This window comes from Meles meles, chromosome 5 (assembly GCF_922984935.1).
Source record: "Meles meles chromosome 5, mMelMel3.1 paternal haplotype, whole genome shotgun sequence".
In the NCBI taxonomy this organism is placed as follows: domain Eukaryota; kingdom Metazoa; phylum Chordata; class Mammalia; order Carnivora; family Mustelidae; genus Meles; species Meles meles.
The window spans coordinates 79,027,784-79,051,602 of NC_060070.1; the positions used below are offsets into that span (position 1 = coordinate 79,027,784).

At 34.4% G+C, this 23,819-nt stretch overlaps 1 protein-coding gene across 1 annotated transcript in view; it reads left to right on the forward strand.

Annotated features, from left to right (window-relative positions):
• The window catches only part of TRDN (triadin), a 384,176-nt gene that overhangs the window by 323,422 nt on the left and 36,935 nt on the right, over positions 1–23,819 (forward strand). Inside the window, exons 25-33 of the mRNA XM_046006499.1 lie at positions 7,734–7,760; positions 8,249–8,278; positions 12,094–12,123; positions 13,930–13,977; positions 15,970–16,017; positions 17,261–17,278; positions 19,254–19,298; positions 21,941–21,961; positions 23,702–23,728. Of these exons, the coding sequence (XP_045862455.1) occupies positions 7,734–7,760; positions 8,249–8,278; positions 12,094–12,123; positions 13,930–13,977; positions 15,970–16,017; positions 17,261–17,278; positions 19,254–19,298; positions 21,941–21,961; positions 23,702–23,728 (294 nt within the window). The remainder of the gene's footprint in view (positions 1–7,733; positions 7,761–8,248; positions 8,279–12,093; positions 12,124–13,929; positions 13,978–15,969; positions 16,018–17,260; positions 17,279–19,253; positions 19,299–21,940; positions 21,962–23,701; positions 23,729–23,819) is intronic.

A 23,819-nucleotide genomic window follows, 5' to 3' on the forward strand; every position in this document is an offset into this window, starting at 1 on the left:
AAAATTCTGGCATCATATGAATTTGATTTCATATCACATCTTTTATAGATCTCAATTGCAAGCATCTGAATAGAATATTACTGTCATATATATTGAAAAGTTGAAAACACATAAGCATGTTCTCTTTTTAGCTTTATTTGTTTATGTCTCAGTGGATTGAAACCTTTCCCTTTGATTCTAATTAAGTCTTATTTACTGAAATGTAACATACACAATTAGCTGGAACTCAAAATTGCAAAAAAAAAATAGCCATAGATTTTATTAAATGAATAGTATTAACAAACGTACTCATGGTTATCAGCAACTTCAAAGTTCAACGTGTGTCTGATATACCTGGAGGGCTGGGCTCACCCCCAGAGTTTATGATTCTGGAGGTCAGGGGTGGGGTTCAGCATGTACATTTCTAATAAGTTCCCAGATTATGCTATTGTTTGAGAACCACTGCCTTATAGAATTCTCCTCCCACAAACGATCTACACTGTCCTTACACTTATTGCTGTCTAAATATGGACCTTAGGGAATATATAGGCTTAGACAATGTACAAATAGATACACATGTACTTTATTCATTCATATATCTGCACATGTGTTTTCCTGAGAAGCTACATAAGATTTTAAACTGATACAATATCATCTCTTAACTAAACATGTGAGATCATGAAAAGAGCTAAAAGAACATGAGGGAATAATATTAGCAAGATGATGGTATAGAAATTTCTGGTGTCAATTCCCTCCTCAAAACATCAATTTGAAAACTGTCTATACACAAAAATACTTTCACAAGAGCTAAGTATTCCAGATGAGGAATACCATCCCCTCTTCCATACCTGGGCAGCTTGGCACAGAAAGAGAAATCCTCCCTGTGGAAGAAGAAGAGTGAAGAGAGTATTCAGCTTTGCTATAGACACCAGCATTGTCCTGTGCCAGCACCAGGTTGATTCTCAAGGTCCCAGGTGGCTGCCATGGTACTAGGCACCCAGACCACCCTGGACCTGGCCAGTTCCCACAGCCTCAAGCCAGCAACCCAGGCACAAGATTCCTAGAAGAACCCATGAATCTGCTGCTGGCCCATCTCAGCACTAACCAACTCCCCCAGTCTCCAGGATCCAAGCCTGCCCCTGCATAGGCTGGGACCTGCAGCCTCAGGCTCTATGCAAGCTCCCATAGACCAAGACTCCTAACCTAATCCCAAGCCAGGCAAACCCAATAGACCCAGGGCCCAATAGCCCTTCTATATCCCCAAGCTCCTGCCCTGCCTAAGCACCAGGTCATTTTTGGTGGCTTTCTGAGGTCTTGGGTTTTGGACTGGCTCCCAAAGTCCTAGGCTCCTGCCCTGCCCAGGACCAGGCCAGCTCACATGACCCTAGCCTCTAGGCTGGCTTCTGTGAAACCAGACTCCTAAACTATCCCAGCCCTGGGCCAGCCCTCAAGACTCAGATGCCAAACCCCACCCCAGTGGTCCCTGGCACATAGTCAGGCACCAGGCTATTCCCAATGGACCCAACCGCAAGGCCTGCCCACCTGCTAACCCAGCTACCAGATCTGCCTGCCCAAAGACTCCAGCAGTAATTCTGCCCACGGACACCATGAGATGGCATACCCAGAATCTCTGGATGAGCTTACTGGTGAGAAGCTTTGCCTGCTGAAGCCAGTCTGTAAATACTGAAAGAGGTAGCTCCTTGCTCAAATATGCACATACCAACATAGAGGCAGAAGGATCATGAATAATCAATGGAATATGACACCACCAAAAGAAATTTATGAAACTTCCATGACTGACCCTAAGGAACCACCTGACAAAGAATTTAGAACAATTCTCTTAAAGAAATTCAGTGAACCACAACAAATTACAGAGACAACTAAATGAAATTAAGAATACAATACAGGAACAAAAGGAGAAGTTCAAAAAAGAAATAAAAACCATCATAAAACAAACAGAAATCCTGGAGTTGAAGAATGCAGTGACTAAACTGAAGCATACAATACAGAGCTTCAATAACAGGTTTGACCAAACAGAAGGAATTCGTGAATTAGAAAACAAGTCATTTGCAATCATCCATTCAGGGGAGCAAAAAGAAATAAGAATGAAAGACAGTGAAAGCCCATGTGAATTGTGGAATACTATTAAAAAAACAACAACAACAATCTATGCATTACTGGAGTCTCAGGAGAAGAGTGGGAGAAGGACAAAGTTTATTTAAAGAAATAATGGCTGAAAATATTCTCAATCTGGGAAGACATTTGGGCATTTAAGTTCATGAAGCTAATAGGTCAGACCAATTTCCACCCAAAAGGATCTTCTCCAAGGCACATTATAAGGCAACTGTCTGAAATCAAAGATAAAGAGAATTTTAAAAGCGGAAAAAGAGAAAAAAATTACATATAAGAGAACCCCTCTATATCTATCAGCAGATTTCTCTGCAGAAATCTTGCAGGCCAGGAGAGAGTGAGATAATATATTCAAAGTGCTAACAGAAAAACCACTGCCAACCACTTACATTTTGCCTGGCAAAGTTGTCTTTCAGAAATGAAGACGAGATAAAGACTTTCCAATTAAAAAAAATAAAATAAAAAGCAAACTGAGGGAGTTTATCTCCACTAAGCCTGCTTTGCAAGAAATGCTGAAAAGAGGAATTTAAGCTGAAATTAAGGATGCTAATTAGGAACATGAAAATATAAAACATACTGGTAAAAGTAACTATATCAAATAGTTTAAGGATAGAAGTATTAAAATAGCTATAGCTATAATAAGTTCTTAAGGGACAAACAATATAAAAAAGGTAAATTGTGACAACAAAAACATAAAATATGGGGATGGGGAATAAAAAGGGAGAATTTTTATATGCCATTGCAGGCAAGCTTTTATCACTTTTAAAAAGACCCTTATATTTATAAGATATTTTATGGAAACCCCATGGTAACCACAAAGCAAAACACTACATGAAATACCTGAGACGATAAATATAAGGGAATCAAAGCGTATCACTATAGAAAATCATTAATTCAGAAAGAATGGTAGCAAACAAGAAAGGAACAAAGGAAATACAAAAAAAAGAGAAAGCAAAAATATGGCATTCCTAAGTCCTTACCTATCAATAATTACTTTAAATGGAAGTGGATTAAATTCTTTATTCAAAGGAATATATATGCTGCCTGCCAACAAGAGACTCACTTCAGCATTAAGCACACAGATAAGCTCAAAATGTAGGAGGGGAAAAAGATATTTCAAACACATGGAAACCAAAAGAGACAAAAGGTAGGTATGCTTTGTCAAAATAGACTAAGAAAAACTATAAGAAAGACAAGAAGGCTATTATATAATGATAAATGTGTCATTTATGAAGGGGATAAAACAATTGTAAACATGTATGCATCCAACATAGCAGCAACAAAATATATTAAACAAATACTAAAAGAATTGAAAGGAGAAATAGACAACAATGTAATACTAGTAGAGGACTTCAATATTCCACTTTCAACAATGAATAAATAATCTAGAGAGAAAACCAATATGAAGACATTGAATGTCAAATGTGTCTTAAACCAAATGCTCCTAATAGACATATAGAAAACATTCCACTCAACAGCAGCAGATTATACATTCTTCTCAAGTTCATTCTCCATGATAGGTCATGTTAGGTCAAAAAACAATTCTTAGAAAAGGTAAGAAGATTGAAATCATACCAAGTGTCTTTTCCAACCACAATGGTATGAAACTAGGAAACAACAACAGGAGGAAAACTGGAATATTCACAGATGTGTAGAATTAAACAGCACACTCCTGAACAACCAATGGAACAAAGAAGATATTAAAAAGGAAATAAAAAAAATCTTGAAACAAATGAACTGGAAGTTCATATAAATGGAAACACAACACTTAAACCAAAATGTGTGGGATGCAGCAAAAGCAGTTCTAGGAGGGAAGTTTATAGACATAAACATCTACATTAAGAAAAAAGAAAGATCACAAGTAAACAACCTAACTTTGACCTCAAGAAACCAGAAATAAAGGGATAAACTAATCATAAGGTTACCAGAAGGAAAGATGTAATAAAGATTAGAATAGAAATAAATGAAATAGAGAATAGAAAAACAATAGGGAAAAATGAACAAACCCAAGAGTTGATTCTTTGAAAAGGTAAACAAAATTGACAAATCTTTCCCAAGAAAAAATGGACAGGATACAAATAAAATTATAAATGAAAGAGCTGACATTTTTCTGATACCATAGAAATACTGACATTTTTCTGATACCATAGAAATACAAAGAATCTTATGAGACTACTATAAATAATTATATGTCAGTAAATTGAACAACTAGGAAACGTAGATAAATACCTACATGCATACCACCAAAACTGAATCATGAAGAAACAGAGAATCTGAACAGACCAATAACAAGGAGGTTGAATCAATAATCAAAAACCTCCCGACAAGGAAAGGCTCAGGATCAAGTGGTTTCACTGATAAATTCTATCAAACCTTTAAAGATTATTGAAAATCCTTCTCAAACTTTTACAAATAGATTGAAAGGAGGGAAAACTCCCATTCATCTTATGAGGCTAATATTATCCCAATATCAAAGTCAGATAAGGACACTCTAAGAAAAGAAAACTATAGGTCAATAACATTGATGAATATAATTCAAAAATTCTCAACAAAGTACTAGCAAACTGAATTCAACAGCACATTAAAAGGATTATACACCATGAGGAGGTGGGATTTGTCCCTGGGATGCAAAGTGGTTCAATATACACAAATAAATAAATGTGGTAAACTATAATAATAGAATGAAAAATGAAAATTATATAATTATCTCAATAGATGCAGGAAAAGCATTCAACAAAATTTAATATCTTTCATGATAAAATCTATCAACAAGGAGTGCCTGGGTGGCTCAGTGGGTTAAAGCTCTGCCTTCAGCTCAGGTCATGATCCCAGGGTCCTGGGATCGAGCCCCACATAGGGCTCTCTGCTTGGTGGGGAGCCTGCTTCCCCTCTTTCTCTGCCTACCTCTCTGCCTACTTGTGATCTCTGTCTGTCAAATAAATAAATAGAATCTTAAAAAAAAAATCTATCAATGAGTTGGGTATAGAAGGAATGTACCTCAATATAATAAAGTTTATACATGAAAAATGCAAAAGACAAATATTATATATTCTCACTTACATATGAAATATGAAAAAGCTGAACTCATTTAAGTAGAAAGTAGATGGCAGTTGCCAGGAGTTCAGGAATATGGGAATTGTTGTGATATTGGTCAAACTATGATTACATAGTATGCACTCAATTACAGTTTTTTCATTAGGTAAATTAATGAAATAATTAATGAGAACAGGAAAAGGTAAAAAAGATAGATAAATGAGTCAAGAAAAATGAAGTTAGGAAAGTGTATGAATTCAGGAATCACATTAGAACACAAAATGCATGTTAAATTATTACATACTTCCTTGGACTTGGCATAACAATCCACCTCTCAGCTTTCTAGTACTCAGGCAAGGATAAAAATTGCAATCAATTATAAAATTCACAATGTTTTAAAACATAAATAAGTTTTTAAGGAGAATTCCTGGCATAGCAATTCCTGGTACTATTACCTGAGATAAATTTGTTTTATGTGTTCTCAGGGGGAAAAAATAGTATAATGTAGTATAATGAAATAAATAGCATCTTTAAAAAAATCCCTACCATAAATATGTAACAGTTTTTACAGGATTCCACCCTCTGCTCTCCTATGGACCAATTATACTATACCAAGCACACTCTAATAAGAGAACTGTTATTTTGGGCCTAATCAGTGTGGCTCAAGTGTACAGCAATGTACTCTGCCTAAATGCAAGCATAAAAGCACAATTACATTAAAATCACAAACACACAGAAATTGTGTGCAAATATAAGGTTGTTCAATTATGCCCTTGAAGCCAAGCCAAATTAAGAAAATCTTCACTTATAAGTTCTACTCATTCCTACAATCAGGTTGTGATAAATACTGGACAACTATTTACTTCCACGAAGCTGTTTAATTAGAGATCATGAAGAGTGGGGAGGGGCAGAAGGAGAAACAGACTCCCCACAGAGCAGGGAACCCAACATGGGACTGGTTCCCAGGCCCCTGAGATCATGACCTGAGCCAAAGGCAGACATTTAACTGACTGAGCCACTCAGGTACCCTCAGGGTTGGTTACTATATATATATATATATATATACACACACATACATATATGTATAATATATACATATATGGCCTTTCCAGACTCCCAGCTCCATCTCATCAATTTAGCTCCATTCCACTAAAGCTTTATAATTCTCTTAAGGCATTAAGCTGGAGCTGGAACAATCATAGGACATACCTCATTTTTTCTCATCACTTAAAAATCACTGTCCTTTGTTGTTTATGTCCAATATCTTTAAAGCCAGTGTTTTACACATTTTGTCTGCTAGTCTATAGTTTTAAGTGTGAGGACTAATCAGAAGTAGTCAAGTGAATAGGAATTTAAAAAGGAAAAAGTGATTGATGAAGTTAGTTTATCTATTGGTATTGGCAAGTTGGGCAGTCGGGGGCTGGGGTGGGGGCAGAACTGATGACCAGATAGACCTGATAAATAAAATGGTGGAAATTGAAGTTAGATATTAGAGAATTAATTAAATGAGGGTCAGGAAGTAGAAAAAGCAAATAAAGATGACATTTCCAAAAAGCTGAGTTGAACAATGATGGAAAGGTACTGGATGATATTTATAAAGGAATATAGATGGAAGGAAGATGCTTTTGTTTACTGTTGAAATCTTTGTTGAGATAAAAAAATAAAGAAAATTAAAACTGACTATGGAGATGGCAGAGGTTGACAAACAACAGCTTATAGACTGACCACCAATCTTTTCTGTAAATAAAGTGTTATCGGAACACAGCCATGCCTATTCATTTACATATTTTTGATGGTTGCTTCTGTGTTACAACAGCAGAGCTGAATAGTTGTGAAAGAAATCATACGGCCTAAAGTTAAAAATATACACTATCTGGTCTTTTTTTTTTTTAAGATTTTATTTATTTATTTGACAGAGCGAGAAATCACAAGTAGGCAGAGAGGCAGGGAGAGGGAGAGAGGGAAGCAGGCTCCCTGCTGAGCAGAGAACCCAATCCGGGGCTCCATCCCAGGACCCTGAGATCATGACCTGAGCCAAAGGTAGAGGCTTAACCCACTGAGCCACCCAGGCACCACTATCTTGTCTTTCATGCCAATGCCAATCCTTACTAGGGATCCAACAAGCAATAAAAGCATCTATTTCTATTCATCTGTTTCAAATTCAGTAGCAATCATTTTTAATATATTATACTGGGACAGATAACATTGGTAATATTAATGGAAAAGAAAATAGTATGTCTTATATTTTTATCTTCAATATTAAAGGATTAGAAGTAATTTCTCAAAATAAAATTGTGTTCTATTTTAATATTAGATTTAAAAGTTAACATTGAACACAAGAGTTTGCAAGCAAATTATTTTTAATGGTGCAATAAAATTAAACTAAGAGTTTTATTATTCAAAAATGATTTTTTAATTAGTGATTTTGTATAGACATTAAATTACATATCCTGTAGAATTTAAATAAAGAAAAATAGTTGGAGTTTATTGTTTTATTTTGATTTTCAAATACAGAATATTCTATCATACTCAATGTCAATTCAATAACAATTTACTGACCTGGTCTTTAATCATTTTTAAACTTTTTCTAGGCAAAGAAGTCAAGCCCAGGACTCCACGTATGTTATGTGCATGCCAAAAAATAAATAAATAACATAAATCTTAAATGCATGCTTTACTCATCCCCTGATTTCATAGTTGAGTATTTTGCTTAAAGCCAAAAGCTTAACTATTTTGTGTAGACAATGTGCTTAAAATCCTCATATTTCTAATATCTTTTGTATTTCTAATATCCTTTGTGTTTCTGAGAATATGCTGTGTTAAAATTTTCCTTCAACCTTTGTTCACTGAAGGTATAAAACAATACCTTTTGTTAACTTCTCATAAAATTCTCAATTAATATTTTCATTTTATCTCAAAATAATTCTTACTGTTATTGATAATGAGAACCTTTATTTGTCTGTTTGTATCAATTTACTGCATTTATTAAAAGAAGAAAACTAATATGGCAGATTAAAAACAATGAATAATATATAAAAAGAAATATGCATGAGTACAGAAAAAATATCTTTATATAATCATTATTAATGTTCACCTATATTTTTAGAGCCACAAGTAAAAAAGGAAGAGAAACCAGGTATGTATATTTTATGTATAGATTCATACTTGCATTCCACATTTATACTGAGTGGCATATTACCCCTTTGCTAATGTTGTGTCCTAGTGCAAATATTATATAAAAATGTTATCCTTTGTCAACTCTTTAAAATTAGATGAACATAATATTTATCTATACCACCTTTTCCTAGAAAAAATTCTACTTACAAAGGAGAAACTGTTGAGAGAATTTGATCTGGTTCAGAAGAAGCAATTGACTAACTGAATTGAGTCCCACAGAACCCCTTAGTTTTGCTGATTCCTGTAGGACACAAAATCCTGTCAGAAAAACAGCTCCTCTTGTTTTTCTGATTTTTGGGGAGCTCCTGAATGAGACAAATATTTCTGAGGGCTACAGTATGCAGTAGAAACTTTTTAAAAAAGAACACAGAGTAATCTGATTCTCAAAACAGTTAAAACTTTGGTTCGTGTTTCCCAACTATTAGTGGTGTTATAGGGCTATTCTAAAAAAATAAAATACCAGAAAATTGGGTATTACAGTACAGCAGAAATGTATTCTCTCACAGTTCTAGAAGGGAGAAGTCTGAAATCAAGGTGTCAGCAGGGCCATTATTCCCTTGAACCTGTAAGGAGGAACACTTCCCTGCCTCCTCTGGCTTCTGGTCTTTGCGAGCAATTCTTGGTGTTCCTTGGCCTGAAATTGTATTGTTCCAATCTCAGCCTCTCTCATTGCACGGACATCTTCTTTGTGTCTTTAGCTGTGTCTTTTCTCCTCTTGTTGTAAGAACACCAGTCATTTTAGATTAAGGACCCAGCCTACTCCCATATAACTACATCTTAATATACACCTATAAAGACCCTATTTCCCAATCAGGTCACATTTTGAGGTACTGGGGTTGGGATTTCAGCCTATCTTTTGGGAGGACACAATTCAACCCCGTAAAGGCCTATCCTCTGCCATCCCCCCAAATGCATGTCCTTCACATACATACAGCTCATTCCAACATCCCTTGAAGTCATAACCATTTTAGCAACAACTAAGTCCAACAGTTCATCAATTCAAAGTCCCAAATCTCATTATCTTGAACATTTTGGGGTGAAACCCAGGGTATGATTCTTCTTGCAGAAAATTCCTCTCCATCTGCAAAATCAGAAAACAAATTATCTGCTTCCAAAATAAAACAGTGGGTCAGGCTAGGATAGACATTCCTATTTCAAAAGGGGAAGGGAAAAAAAATAAAGGAAAAGAAGGGGTTATGGGTCCCAAGTAAATCCAAAACTTAGTATGGAAAATTCCATTAGATGTCAGGACCCGAGAATATCCTCTTTGACTGAATACACGGTCTTCTGGCCTGGTAGTGGGATGGGTCTGCCTTTCTAGCTCACCTGGGCGGCAGCCCTGCCCTCTCTATCCAAGGAGTTCCCATCAACTCAGGTTTTTGAATATGTGACCCTGCTCTTAAGACTTGTTATTCCTTCATTTTGTTTCTGTCAGGAAGCATTATTTTTACTTGTATGGAATTCTCAAAAACATGACCAGTTCTACATTCAATTCAGGATGATCCAAGCCATTGGACAAGAGGGTCCTCCACAGATCCTTCCTCATAAACTACATCTCCATTCCTGCCTTCTGCTGAGGTGGCAGATTGGATCTGCAAGTTTGTCCAGCCACTCTCTTGGTCCTGTGTCTGGGGCGCACTGTCTCGATAGGTGGAGAATTTTCGAAATCATCAAGTACTTATTCCTTTTGCTTAACAGTTTCCTCCTAAATTTATTTTCCCTTTCACATTTTATGATAAGCAGCAAGGAAAAATCAGGCTGCACCTTCCACACTTTAATTGGAAATTTCTTTGGCTAAATATCCATGTTCTTCACTTAAAAATTCTACCTTCTCTTATTGAAACCGAAGTTCAGTGCTCACAATTTGAAAGCCAATATTCCAGAAAAAAATGTTGGTTGCAAAGGAAAGTTTGCTTTATTCGAGGGGCTGGAGAGATGGTAGACTGAGGTCAAAGACCATCTCCCAGTTTCCGAGTTAAGAAGTAGGGGGTTTTAAAGGGGAAATTCAGGGTGGCAGGTTACATACATATTGATGAAGAGGATGGGGAATGTTATGATTATTTATGAAGGAAGCTGGAGCATGTGCACTGAGCAAACATATATGTAGCATCCATCTCATGTTCACTTTGGGGTGGAGACAACACCAGAACAAGGCAAAGTTCAGCCTTTGATATTAGGAGGATCTCTTAGGATGAGGAAAAAGAACTGTGGGCAAGCTCTGAGTGCTGGTATAACCTGTATGGGGTCTTAGGCTTGTAATCTCAGGAAGAAGTTCAGAGCCTTGCTTATTCATAGGCTGGAACCTTATCAGTTGACCTTGAGTCCAGGTCTCAATCGAGACAGCTAGTAGATTTGTTAGTGGAGTCTGAAAAACATAATAGCTAACTAGAAGAAACCATTCTCTGAAAAACAAGTTTCAAAGCTTCTCTAGTTTCAACTTCATTGACCCTATGTGTTGTGGTTCCACTGTCACCCAACTGAGGAACACATTTCAACCAAGTTCTTTGCTATTTTATAACAAAAATCACCACATGACCCAATAACATGTTCCCCATTTCCTTCTGAGACCTCATCAGAAGCACATTTAACATTCCTATTTCCAGCAACAATTTGTTGATATATGTATTTGATGAGGGTATATATATTTTCTAAATTTTCAGAAACTTCCTTTATAGTTCTCTTTAATACTTTAAGTTCTTAGTAGAACAGACTTTGTCAATATTGCTGCCAATATCCTTTTCAAGGCAATGTAGAGTTTGCTTGTTTGTTTGTTTGTTTCTCTATCAAGTGTCTCAAAAATATTCCAGCCTCTACTCTACTCTACTCTACTCTACCCAAAGGCACTTTTGCATGCCTATGTATTTGTTACAGTAGCACCCCATCTCCTGTTATCAAATCTATTACTTTCCCTGGGTAGCTGGAATAAAGTGCCGCAAACTGGATAGCTGAAAACAACAAACCTTTACTCTCACACAGTTCTAGAGGCTCAAAGCCCAAAGTCAAGTTGTCAGCAGAGCCATGCTCCTGCTGAAACACGTGGAAGAGAATCTTCCCCAGTTTCTTCTCGCTTCTGGTGTTTGTGAGTGATTCTGAAACTTGTTGGCTTGTAGATCCATCACTCCAAGCTCTATCTCCATCGTCGCATAGGCTTCTTCTCCCTCTGTATTTCTAAATCTGTCTCTCTTTTCCTGTCCTTATAAGGACACCAGCCAGACTGGATTAATTAAGGACCTATTAAGGGTCCTTAATTAAGGACCTGCTCTTACCTTACCTTGTCTTACCTTAATTAATCTCATCTGCAACAACCCTATTTCCAAATAAGATCATGTTCTGAGGTATGTCAAGTAAGGAATTTGACATAGCTTTTTGTGGGATACGATTCAAGCCATAACACTATGTTTCTAAATTTCTAACTCATATGAGTACTGACTGAAATATATTTCAAAGTTACTCTTCTTATTCTTGCCATCAAATCATTTACATTGACACTGAAACTATACTCCACAATAATCGTCTTAAGGAAACATAGAAAATTCAACTTAAAATCAATTAGCAGTAGAAACAGCTTAATGGCAGATAAGTACATTGCATGAAATTAACTACTGCGTGTTTAATAGACCAGCACTAACAAACCAGCAGGAAACTGAAATAATTTTTAGTAAAATTCTGCCTTTTTAATTATGGTAAACAAAATAATATAATTTCAAGAAATGAGTTTGTGCTTTAGTTTATTTTTCCAGATTATAAAATTTCTGCTTTTTGTTTTCCCTTTAGAGTCACAAGTTAAAAAGGAAGCAAAATCAGGTAAAAATATTTTTTATTCTCAAATAGATACAGAACTGATAATGCCTTCATTTTGGAACTAAAAAAGGCTTACCACTCACCATTGGAGATTTACAGAGTCTCCCAGAGCCTCATTATTTTTCCTACTTTGCTGCTCAATATGCTTTTATAGGACTGGATTAGCTGAGAACGGGGATATTCTGTAAGTGAGAAAATCTAAAATATATTTTTTAATGGACTGCAGCACACACTCTAGGTTTCAGGAGACATCTCCTGGAGTCCTTAAAACCCTAGTGTGATCATATTTAATTTGTAGGCTTATTTCCAATGACATAGCAGAGGTATAAAATCACAAAATCATAGGCTACTGGGATTTGAAGAGAAAAATGACAAGAACTTCCTAAGCATCTATTATGAGTTTAGACATAGCATACTATCTATTTTTATTTCTTATATACCATTATGAGAGACAATTACTATTATATTTAATGTCTGTGGAAACTGTTCAGTAGACTAGTTCCAGAAAATAAGTTATTTTTCCAAGATTTTCAAGCTAATAAATGTTGGAGCTAGGATTCTGCCCATGTCTGATTTACTCAAAAGTCCCACTAAGATATTGTTCCAGACTAACAATCATTTTATTAAGAGGTAACATTGAGCTAAAATCAGGATGATCTTTCCAAGTTTACATTGCTATTTAGTGTTGAAGTCCTCACTCTGGTACCAACTAGCTACTGACCTGAGGCAAGTTAAAAAAAACCCTCAGGCTCTATGGAAACTATTTCTTCACTATAAAAAATTACACAGCAGAATTCCTCAATACTAACAAATTCAAGAATCCAAGTTAGGGTGTATGTACCATACTATCTTGCTCCTTTAATTCTCACCAAAGCGTACCTCGCAACTGATCATAAGAGAGATTCTAGTTGCTCTTATAAATAACATATTTTTAATGTATCAAGGCTTATAAATGTCTATCGTCTTATTTTTTAAATTTTTATTTATTTTTTAATTTTTTTATTTATTTAAATAATGTCTACACCCAACATGAGGCTCAGAATCATGACCCAGAAATCAAGAGTCATACTCTTTGGACTGAGTCAGCCAGACACTCCCTAAGTACTACCTTATGATTTATTTTCCTGACTTCCTTTTTTTAATTTTTGGGTTCTTTTTGGTTGTTTTTGTTTGTTTGTTTATTTGTTTTGTTTTGTTTTTCCTGCAGATGAATGTTACCAAATGGAAACATTTTGCATTTTCCTTATATTTTTTTAAAACCAGAAGCCGCACGCCATTTAAAACCTCTACTTAGGCTTAATGCCATTTAAAACTTTTAGTTGTTATTATAAAATACCACAATTTTGCATGTAATTTAATTGAGTTTAGTTTTTTCTTTCATACATGAATATTTCCTTTGGTACTTCATCCGGAAAAAAACTCAAATACATAGTATCTATATATTAATTTCATCTTGTCAAAATAAATCTTACAAGAAAATTTTAAATATTTTCAGTAATGTATATTTGCTATCTCTACTTTGGCATTTATGCTTTATTACAGCCTGTGCTTTGGAATTATAAGTGCTTAAATGTAAATAAGAATTCTTGGTATATTCTTTCATGCAACCGAAACCTTCAGGTTTTTTCATACAAATTAAAATGACATGACAATTTAGAAACCGTTTTTCTCTATGGACACATTTGTTGAAACCTGTTATTTTCTGCTTAATAAATAACTAGCCTATGAAACAAACAAACAAAAATCACCATATGTTAACTTATAAAGCTTCTAAACATCTGAAAAGTTTTTTATTATTATTATTTTCAGAACAAGACATAGCAAAACCAGAAAAGACTGTTTCTCATACAAAACCAGGTATTACGCAGGTGGTATCTGTACTACCAAATTGTTTCTCTTTGTTCCAGTTTCAACAGGATGAAGAGCTTAATGTGTAATCTAAAGTTTGCAGGGATGATTCGTGTCTTAAGTCATCCAACTTCTAGAACATCTCCAATTTTAGTCATCTTCACAATGTGTTTTAACTGAGGACTTGACCTGTCAGGTGTAACTAGACAGCTAGTCTATCCCTTCCCATCAGAGATTTGGCTTAGCACCAAAACCATCACCGCCAGCACTCAGGTGAATGAATGGGTTCTACGCTTTGTTTTGTTCTGTCCTATTTGAAGCAAGACATCCTTGGGAAACTTGTAATCCAGAATGGCTCATGCAAGCATGATCATCTTGGATTCCAAAAACCCCACAAAAAAGAAATCATCATTTCTCCCTGCTTCCTTTCCTCCTTCCTTCTTCCATCTTTTCCTCATTTTCTTTGGTTTTCATTCCTGGTCATAATTATATTTTGGAGATAGTAGAGGTAAGCCAGTGTGTTGCATTCATAAAAAGACATACGGAACTTACCAAGACAAATTTACGAATTGTTTTTTATTTAAGAATAAAAACTTTTAACTTTTTGTTTACGCTCATTAAATATGAGTTTAATTTGGAGGCAGTCCCAAGCTTCAGTTATTCTATCGAAAATTGTCCTTCATTCCAGGCTGAATTATTTACCCAAAGTTATGAATGTGGTTAAGTCAGAATCTTTAATAAGTTAAAAACATACTTTCGGGGCACCTAGGTGGCTCAGTCATTAAGTGTCTGCCTTCAGTTCAGGTCATGGTTGCAAGGTTCTGAGATTGAGCCCTGCATTAGGCTCTCTGCTCAGTGGGAAGTCTGCTTCTCCCTCTGCACTCCCCCTGCTTATGTTCCCTTTCTTGCTCTCTCTCTTTCTCTCTCTCTCTCTCTCAAATAAATAAATAAAATCTTTAAAAAAAGAAAAGTACTTTCTCTAAGCATATCTTATTACACGTTCAAAATTTTTACTGTAGAAAAACTGCTTAAAATGGGTTTGAGTCCATTTGATTCATTTCCCTATGTTTTAAAGTATAGGAGACACCAATAGGAATAGAAAAAGCAGACCTGGAGTATGAAGAGCCAGGAATAGCTGTCTCCATTGACATAAGCAGAATCTTAGAAAGAACTTTTAGAACCTCCTCGTTGAATGAATAATAAAATCCTGTTACTTTCCTGACTGTCCCAAGTGTCAGTCATTTTGAGCTGAAATACAGAGAGTAAGAGAGTTCAGTCTCTGAGAGCACAGCAAGTACACTGTCCTCCGGGCACACCTTTCTTTTATTTTAGTGGTAATATTCATACTCTAAATTCTGCTTCCCAGGGAAACTTTCTCATTGACTCACTCCCACTGCTGCATTTTTGAAAAGTTTAATTTTACATAGGATCACTGCAATAATTTCTCTACATTGACCCAAACCTCTTTGACTACTTCTATAAAGGCATAGAGGACAGAAGACATCCCATAAATGTATCCCTTTTGCCTTTCCCCAGCTTTGTACTATAAAACTTGGGTCACTAAGCTAACCCTGGGTTCCCAGGGAGGATTCTTGCCCAGGAAAATTTTTTTTAAAAATTGCTTCTTCCTGTTCAAATTTGATCATTAAAAAAGGATTATTGTTTTATAAAACAACCCCTGTGTAGATAAATACAGTGAAAAACAGTGAAAGCAAGGGGTAGAGTATGTATTGGCAGAACAGGGGATAATTCCAATTAGGAAAACTTTTATGAAGGATCACTGCAAAGAATGTCTGCAGCTGGACACATTTTCTTTGTACTCCATCCAATTTGAATAGAAGATATCACTTGCTGCTTTACTGGAAAAAAAAAACAACTAAGTTTTTCTCAGGATTGATGTCATTTCAAAGAGAAAACAAAATATCAAAGTTGACGTATGTCACTGTTTTATACTGAGGCATTTAAATTTTCTACTTGTATTAACATTTTTTCCTATCACAGAAGAAAAAGTTGTCAAGCAGGTAAAAGCTACCACAATAGAAAAAACAGGTAAATATGATATTTCATTTTTTCCTTCTGTGTATCAGTTTTATGTTATGTGGGTATACACACATCATCATCATCATCATCATCATCATCACTGAAGTGTGTAGAGTTTTAGTGCCATAAATTCTAAGATTGTGAATTCTTGTAAATAGCTGAAAACTATAGTCAATAAAATTAACAGTGGAGTACTAGCACGATGTAATTCAATTATTTGTGATTGATCTAAACTTACACATAACTCGTGAGGTAATCCAAGTAATACATTGGTAATCATATACTGCTAGGTGTTTGATCTTATTTTAAAGCCACCTTTCCTCAAATAGTAAAATCACAGGAATCTGAAACTATGAAATCTGCTCTTCATGCATTAGATAGAATAATATCCTTTAATGAGGGCTCTACAGGTAGTTATGTGGTTGTATGAACATACGGAACATATAAAACAGTCTATCTCTCAGTATTTTATGTGAGAAGAAAAAAGTAATGCACTCACTCTTACCATTCTGAAGTTCTTTCCTGTAGGGATGAATGGATGTCATCTCAACTGACATCCTAAACCACTGAATCTCTTCCATTGAATTCCAAGGTGGAAATGCTATCCACCTGGGTAACTGGCAGTTTATGCAGTCCCATTCCTTATTTTAAAAATCATTTCAAAAGAAAAAGTCTGTGAAGTAATTTCTTCATTTTAACTAAAATAATCATGCTAATCAGGATTTAAATACAGTTTCTTAGAGGAAAATATAATAGAATTCAGGAAAGAACTAATTATTTATAAAATTATAGACTATTAACACCTGAGAAAGAAAGAAACCTTATAAGGTCATTTACACATCACCTGACATGTTCCTTGTACTCTATTAAAGCCATTGTCAAAGCTCATAATTTCAGCATTCCTGTAATTTGCACCTTAAGACGTTAATATGGCTCACTGAGTATCTCATTTAGTTATATGGGTATTCGGGGATTATCAAGAAGCTAGCCCAATGTATTTGTGTGCCAACATACAGATTGTTTTAAATTTTGCATACCTTTTGTGTGTCATAATTTTTCAACAAGCAGTGTGATTGATGTATTTTCTGAGAGTGAAATAATAGTGCTCAGAGAGAATGGAATAAGCTTAATTTAAGCTTAATATAAGAAGAGAACCTAAAGCAAAGAAGAAATAAATACAGAAGATAAAGAGTTTTTTTTTCAATGGTTTACACTCATCAATGTGCCATTTACTTTTCTCCATTATCCACAGTCAAGCCCAAACCAGCGAGTAAGAGATGAAAAGAATATAGTCTGAAAAGCTTGGCTTGACTACTTCAGCTTTAACAATTTGCTTGTTTTTTTCTTTAATTGTTGATTTTAGTGTTGCCTTAATCTAAAATACCTGTATAGATGATAAAATAATGTTTTGCTATGCTTTGACTTGACATCTTTGCATTTCACTACTAATTAAATACTTTGCTATAGTTATACAGAAGAAATCTTTGGAAGTTGTATCATTACGTAATGAGTACTAAAAGAACGATTCCATCTAGACTATAAAATACCACTGAGAGGTTAGGGTGAACCGGCTAGCTCTCAAACACTCATAATGAATAACAAAGGAAAATGAAAGGATCATTTCAATGATCAGTGTTATGAACCACATCTTGTTTTTGGTTTATTTAAGTAGCATTAATTGTACTGTAGGTAGACTTTGGTAGTTAGAAATCCATGAGATTGTAATCATATTGCCATTTTGTCCTGAAAATCATGGACTTCTCGCATGAGTATGAATGTAAAAAGGTCGTTCCTTTTACTATTCAGGAATGATTCAGAGATTACAGTGGCAGAGAGTTTAAAAGCTGACTATTGGGCTCAGAAAGGCATAAACATGGGTTCACTGTCACACAGGTAGTAATTAAGTCCAAAATTGTGTCCAAATTGTGATGTTGATCCTTCACTGCTGTGTATTTATGAAACACAACTATGATGAAAGCATGTTGGTCAAATATTCCCTGGATCCTACAGGAAAAATGGATTGGCACAGCCCAAAGATGAATTTGGTGAGATCAATTAGGAGACCATATAAGTGGTTTCAAGAGAGAAGGTGCAAATGTATGGAGCCTACTAGAATATATTCACATTCTAGAACCAATTGCATGTGTTTTGAAGATACATTTGATATGATTATTGTTATTGTAATAATTATACTTTTGCAGTGCTATTATTATGCCAGTTTAAAAAGTTGAATATCAGCTTTTCAATTTTATTTTGTTTTGCATGCTTATTTAATATTAACATTTATGCAAATTGAGTTTATGAAAGTTTTATTCTTACATGCTGGATAATTTACAAATATCCAGTTTAGTATTATGACAATATAGGTCCTGCATCTTCCCACCTACTTCACTGTTGGTGCATGATGTTGGGGGAAAATAGTAGTACTTTTAGAATCACCAAATTCAGAAGTGACAGAAGAAAAGGACAGGTAAACATCAGTAATAGCTCAGGAGGACTGACCCTGGGGATGATTAGAAAGAACTAATACTTGGCAGTGATCGGCTCTATTTCCAACTATTCTCAACATATGTCCTAGTCTATAGTGGCTCCATCTGAAATTCCACTCTTAATGAAAGAGACAGCTCTCTTATTTTTATTTCAAGTATTTTTCAGAGGGCTAAGAGAAGTATCAATTACACATTTGATTCCATTTGTCCTTTTCTAGACTCAGTTGAGATTCATCTGGAAAGAGAGGGTGGTCCAGGAAAATGAAAATACAAAATGTCATACTTTCTGATATAGGGTTGGTTCAGGTTAAATTTTCAACAAGAAACTAGTGTCCAGCACAAATTGCTTCTGACCTGGCAGGAAAAGAACTAGAAGGAATCAGAAGGGTAAAAAGGGGGACTTGTAAGATGCCAAAGGCATCTTTTTTAAAGTATCCCCAAGGAATGACTCTACCTTCAGAAGAGAAAGAAAATTCCTCTTTTTATTCTCCTCTTTGTCATATTCTATCCTCTTCTTACACCACATGGCCCCAAGAGGGCTAGTACCTTATGTACTATCTTGCAGGTTACCCTGAGAATGAACTTAACCATGTTTATAATGCGTTTCTATGGCAATGTTTTTTCTGTGTTCCAACATGCAAATGACTTTGAGGGCATGCTTCCCACAGAAACTGACGATCACTTGCAAAGACATAAATAAAAAATGCTTGCTACACAATCCACAGATTGCCGATTAATTTCAATTTCTCTTTCTAGAAAAAGGTGAACACCAAGAAAAAGAATCTCCATCTACAAAAACAGGTGCTTTTATATTCTGTCTTAATTCACTATTTTTATTAAAGTAAAAATTAAAACAAAGCATATAAGCGCTTTTCATCTTATTTCTAGTACTGTTTAGTCTTGTGGTTTTCTAGTAAAATCTAGTTTATCTGACATAGGGTTGTGTTATTATTGACAATCAAACATTTTGCTAAATATTATAACCAATATATATAGAAATACCAAACATGATATTATAATACAACAAATATAATATATAATATAAAATATAAATAAATATATAATATAATATATTATATATAATATAAATAAATATATAATATAAAATATAATTTTTTTGTTTTGAGTTTTTATTCAAACTCTAGTTAGTGAGCATATATTGTAATATTTGTTTCAAGAGTAGAATTCAGTGACTCTTCACTTACATACAACACCTAGTGTTCATCACAAGGGCCCTGCTCATCACCCATTTAGCCCATCCCCCCACCCACCTCTCTGCCAACAACCCTCAGTTTGTTCTCTATAGTTAAGAGTCTCTTATGGTTATAATACAGCAGTATTAATGAAATAGTATTGCTTTCATGATTAACAAACCCCTTTCACTGTTGTCAATATTAATACCATTCATCATACTAATTAAGTTGATTCACTGTAGTATTGTAAAATATGTTGCCAAATTACACAAATTCCATTTTACTGAAAACTATGAATTTCAACTTGATATCTTTTCTTAATAAAATAGAACAATGTTAGCTTAATTCTTTAAAAAATTACTATTCCATTTTTAAAAAGATTTTATTTATTTATTCGAAAAAAGAGCTCAAGCAAGGGGAGAGGAAGAGGAAGAGCAAGTAGCAGACTCCTAGTGAGCAGGGTGCCCAAAATGGTGCTCCATCCTAGGATGCTGGGATCATGCCCTGAGCTGAAGACTGATGTGTAACCAACTGAGCTACCCAGGCACCACTCACTATTTGATTTTTTAAAAAAGATTTTATTTATTTATTTGACAGAGAGAGAGAAAGTGAAAGAGGGAATACAAGCCAGGGGAATGGGAGAGGGAGAAGGAGGTTTACCACTTAGCAGGGATCCTGATGCGGGGCTCAATTCCAGGACCCTGGGATCATGACCTGAGCTGAAGGCAGATGCTTAACAAATGAGCCACCCAGGCATCCCTACTATTTGACTTTTAAAAAATATGATAGTTGTGATGGTTCAAACACTAAGGCATGTACTATAGGATGCTGTAAAAATATTCCTCCTTTCCTCTCTTTCTATTCTACAAGTTCCCATTCCCAAAATATCCAATAGGTAATTGCTGTTATTTCTTGTCATCTCCTTCTAGCTATACACACACACACACAGAGCATATATACATATATATACACATATACACAAATACACATACACAAATAAACATATATATCCCCACTTTTATTTATTTACACAAAGATTTGTAAAAATACTGTAAATTACCCTGTCCCTAATATATTTTGAAGATTGTTTAATCTCAGCACATGAAGAATTTCTATGTTAATAGTATTCTATTGTAAAATTGTACAAATTACTTAACTAATCTCTGATTGACATGTTTAAGTTGTCTAGCAAGGTTTTGTAATGATATTCAATAATAAATATGTCTACCAATCTAGTTTTGTGAATTTATTTTTGGAGCAAAATTTCTTAAAGTAAAATTTTTTAGTGAAGTGGTATATCCAGTGTAATTTTTATAGATATTTCTAATTGTTCTCTGATATAAGTTGGATTCATTTATATTGCCACATTTAATGAATTAGAATTAGTTGACACAATTTTGAATGATTTGAGTTCTTCACAATCATGACCATATGGTGTCATTTTTTATGAATAAATGGGTCTTTAGGTGTATGACTACATAATCAATGTTTCTAGTTAATAATTTCAGAAGAAAAAGAATATGAGAGAGAGAGATCATATACTTGGATGATATAATTTTTATGTTTTTCACCTACCACTTATTTATTCTTCCTGAGATTTTATTTTATTTATTTAAAAAGATTTTTTTTTTAAAGATTTATTTGAGAGAGAGAGAGCTTGCCAGCAGGGGGAGGGTCAAAGGGAGAGGAGAGAAGCAGATTCCCCATTGAGTGCAGCACCAGATCTCAGGAACACAAGACCATGACCTGAGCCAAAACCAAGAATCTGACGCCTAACCTACTGAGACACCTAACCCACTGACCCACTCCAGTGCCCTCATTCTTCCTGAGATTTTCATAAAATCAGCTTCTTCATTTAAAATGCTGGATTGGTAGACTTAAATAATTAATATGAATATTAACGTGTATTCTAAAAAGATGATGCCAGACTATGCATTTGATGTTATTCAGAAATAATAAGGCATTCAAATTATTGTGAGCATTCATATTGCATCAAATCAAAGATAAGGTTTCATAGGGATAAAGAGACCAAGAAGATTCTGTATTTGAAAGCTGTATAATTTCTTCTGTAGGGAATTCATTAGGAATGTAACTTTAAAATTATTCAAAATGCATTTTCTATTGCTCATTTTAATATGTTTAGCCTATTCCTATTTTAACTTGAACAGACAGAAATACAAACATAAAGGGCTGATATTTTACCTATAGGTAGAAAATGATGGCTGGTTTCTTTTCTTCTTTACTTTTTAGACAAACCTAAACCAACTTCAAGTAAGTGCATCACTTTAAAATTTTAAGAATTTGCTATTACTTTAATTTTATCTCTTTACATTGTATATGCAGCCCCCCAAAAGTATGTTTATTAATGCAATAGCCAGTATGCCATTACCGATGTAAATGATTCTGATGGACAAAGAATTTTGTGTGTATTGTATTCACTGATCCCTGAGCATGTCTTTATTGAGCACCTATTAGATATATTACACTGTACCAGGATATATGAGGGAATGCCAAAAATGTTTCCCGCTTTCATGCCTGTGTCATTAATACATTTACCAAGATAACTAATGCCTGTGTGGAAAAAGTGGTTTCATCCCTCTTTTATGTACTTCCATTTGTTTGTTAAGATGTATTCAGTTAACACAGTATGGAAAGTCCTCTAATAGTCACTACTGGGTTAAGAAAAATTCAGAACACATAATACCTGTCTCTGATTATTGAATCTTAGCGCATTAGACTTTTATTATCTTACTTTTTCAAAGCTTAAACGTAAGTTGTTTTTAGTATTTCAGAACCTCTGTTTTATTTTGACATTCCCAGCAGTAATACAAATGCAACAGTTTTTGAAAATTTATATTATATGTAATTTCATAAAAATGAAATTATTGTTTAATATGGTTAAATTATGACCCAGACTTTAACCTGGAGTAAAAAAATGTGCATTTCAAACGAAAGTATATCTAGAGTTGTATCTAAAATTTTTAAAGGCCAAGAAATAACCTGGTTCCTTAAGAGTGTCATGACAGATTCCTTACAAATGCAGCTACAATTTTCTTCTAATTGAATTTGATGTTAAAATATTAAACATTGCCCTCGGGTTGGAGAAAATCTCTAGCACATTTAGTTTTTATTATTGCTATGGATATGAAAAATATTGCAAAAATTAAAGGTTGAAAGTCAAAACTACAATGCTAATATGATGTAACACCATAATCTCTTGTAAATACTGTTCTGTTTAAGAAATGTTATTCATTTTTCATCTTCATTATTATAAAATATTTTAATCAATTTTTCTTGAATTTTGAATATAGCTTCCAGAGAAGTTATAGAAGACTGATAATTAAATGGATCAGGTTTATAGAAACGTTCTCACTTGAACTGAACTGTGAGGAAGAATATATTTTTAAAAACCTGCCATGTTATATTTTAAAATATCGTTGGTGTATGCATTAACTAAAAGAACAAAAAGTGAGGCTGGTTTTGTATTATCATAGACTAACGATAAGTAGCATTTTATATCTTGTCTCACTACTTTGACAGTAGTCACTGTGCGTTGAATTTATTTCTGTGATATTTTTCAGCCTCATCCCACAACCCCACCCATTGCATTTAGTGTAACGTCTTATACGTGAAGTTGTTTTATAAATATTCAATGAATGAATGCATGCATATATGAAGATCAAGTTAAAAGTCTGTGAAGATTTATAATTTGTAATTTGTAATTAAGAAAACCAACTGAAGGACTTCAAATTGATTAATTCTACCGTACGGGCATAGAATGTTTTAGATTGGTATGTAGAGTAGTTCTAATTTCAAAATAGATTTCTATTTACAGTTTTCAGAGATATTGGTTATTAGTACATTTTTCTTCCATTTTGAGCATATGTGTTTACTGTCATTACTAGTGGCATTTAATAGGAAATACCTTGAGATAAAGCTCAATTGTTTGCTACTATAAAACTATTCTTTCCTTTTCTTTTTCTACTGTATTTTTTTCTTTTTCTCTGAAAGAGGAAACATCAGAAGTCATAGAATCAGGTAAATATTAACTTTCCTGAAGGAGGTAACACAGATCTGTGGAAACAGATCTATATGTAAATTTGAGTCTCTGTCTAGCCGTGTAACATTT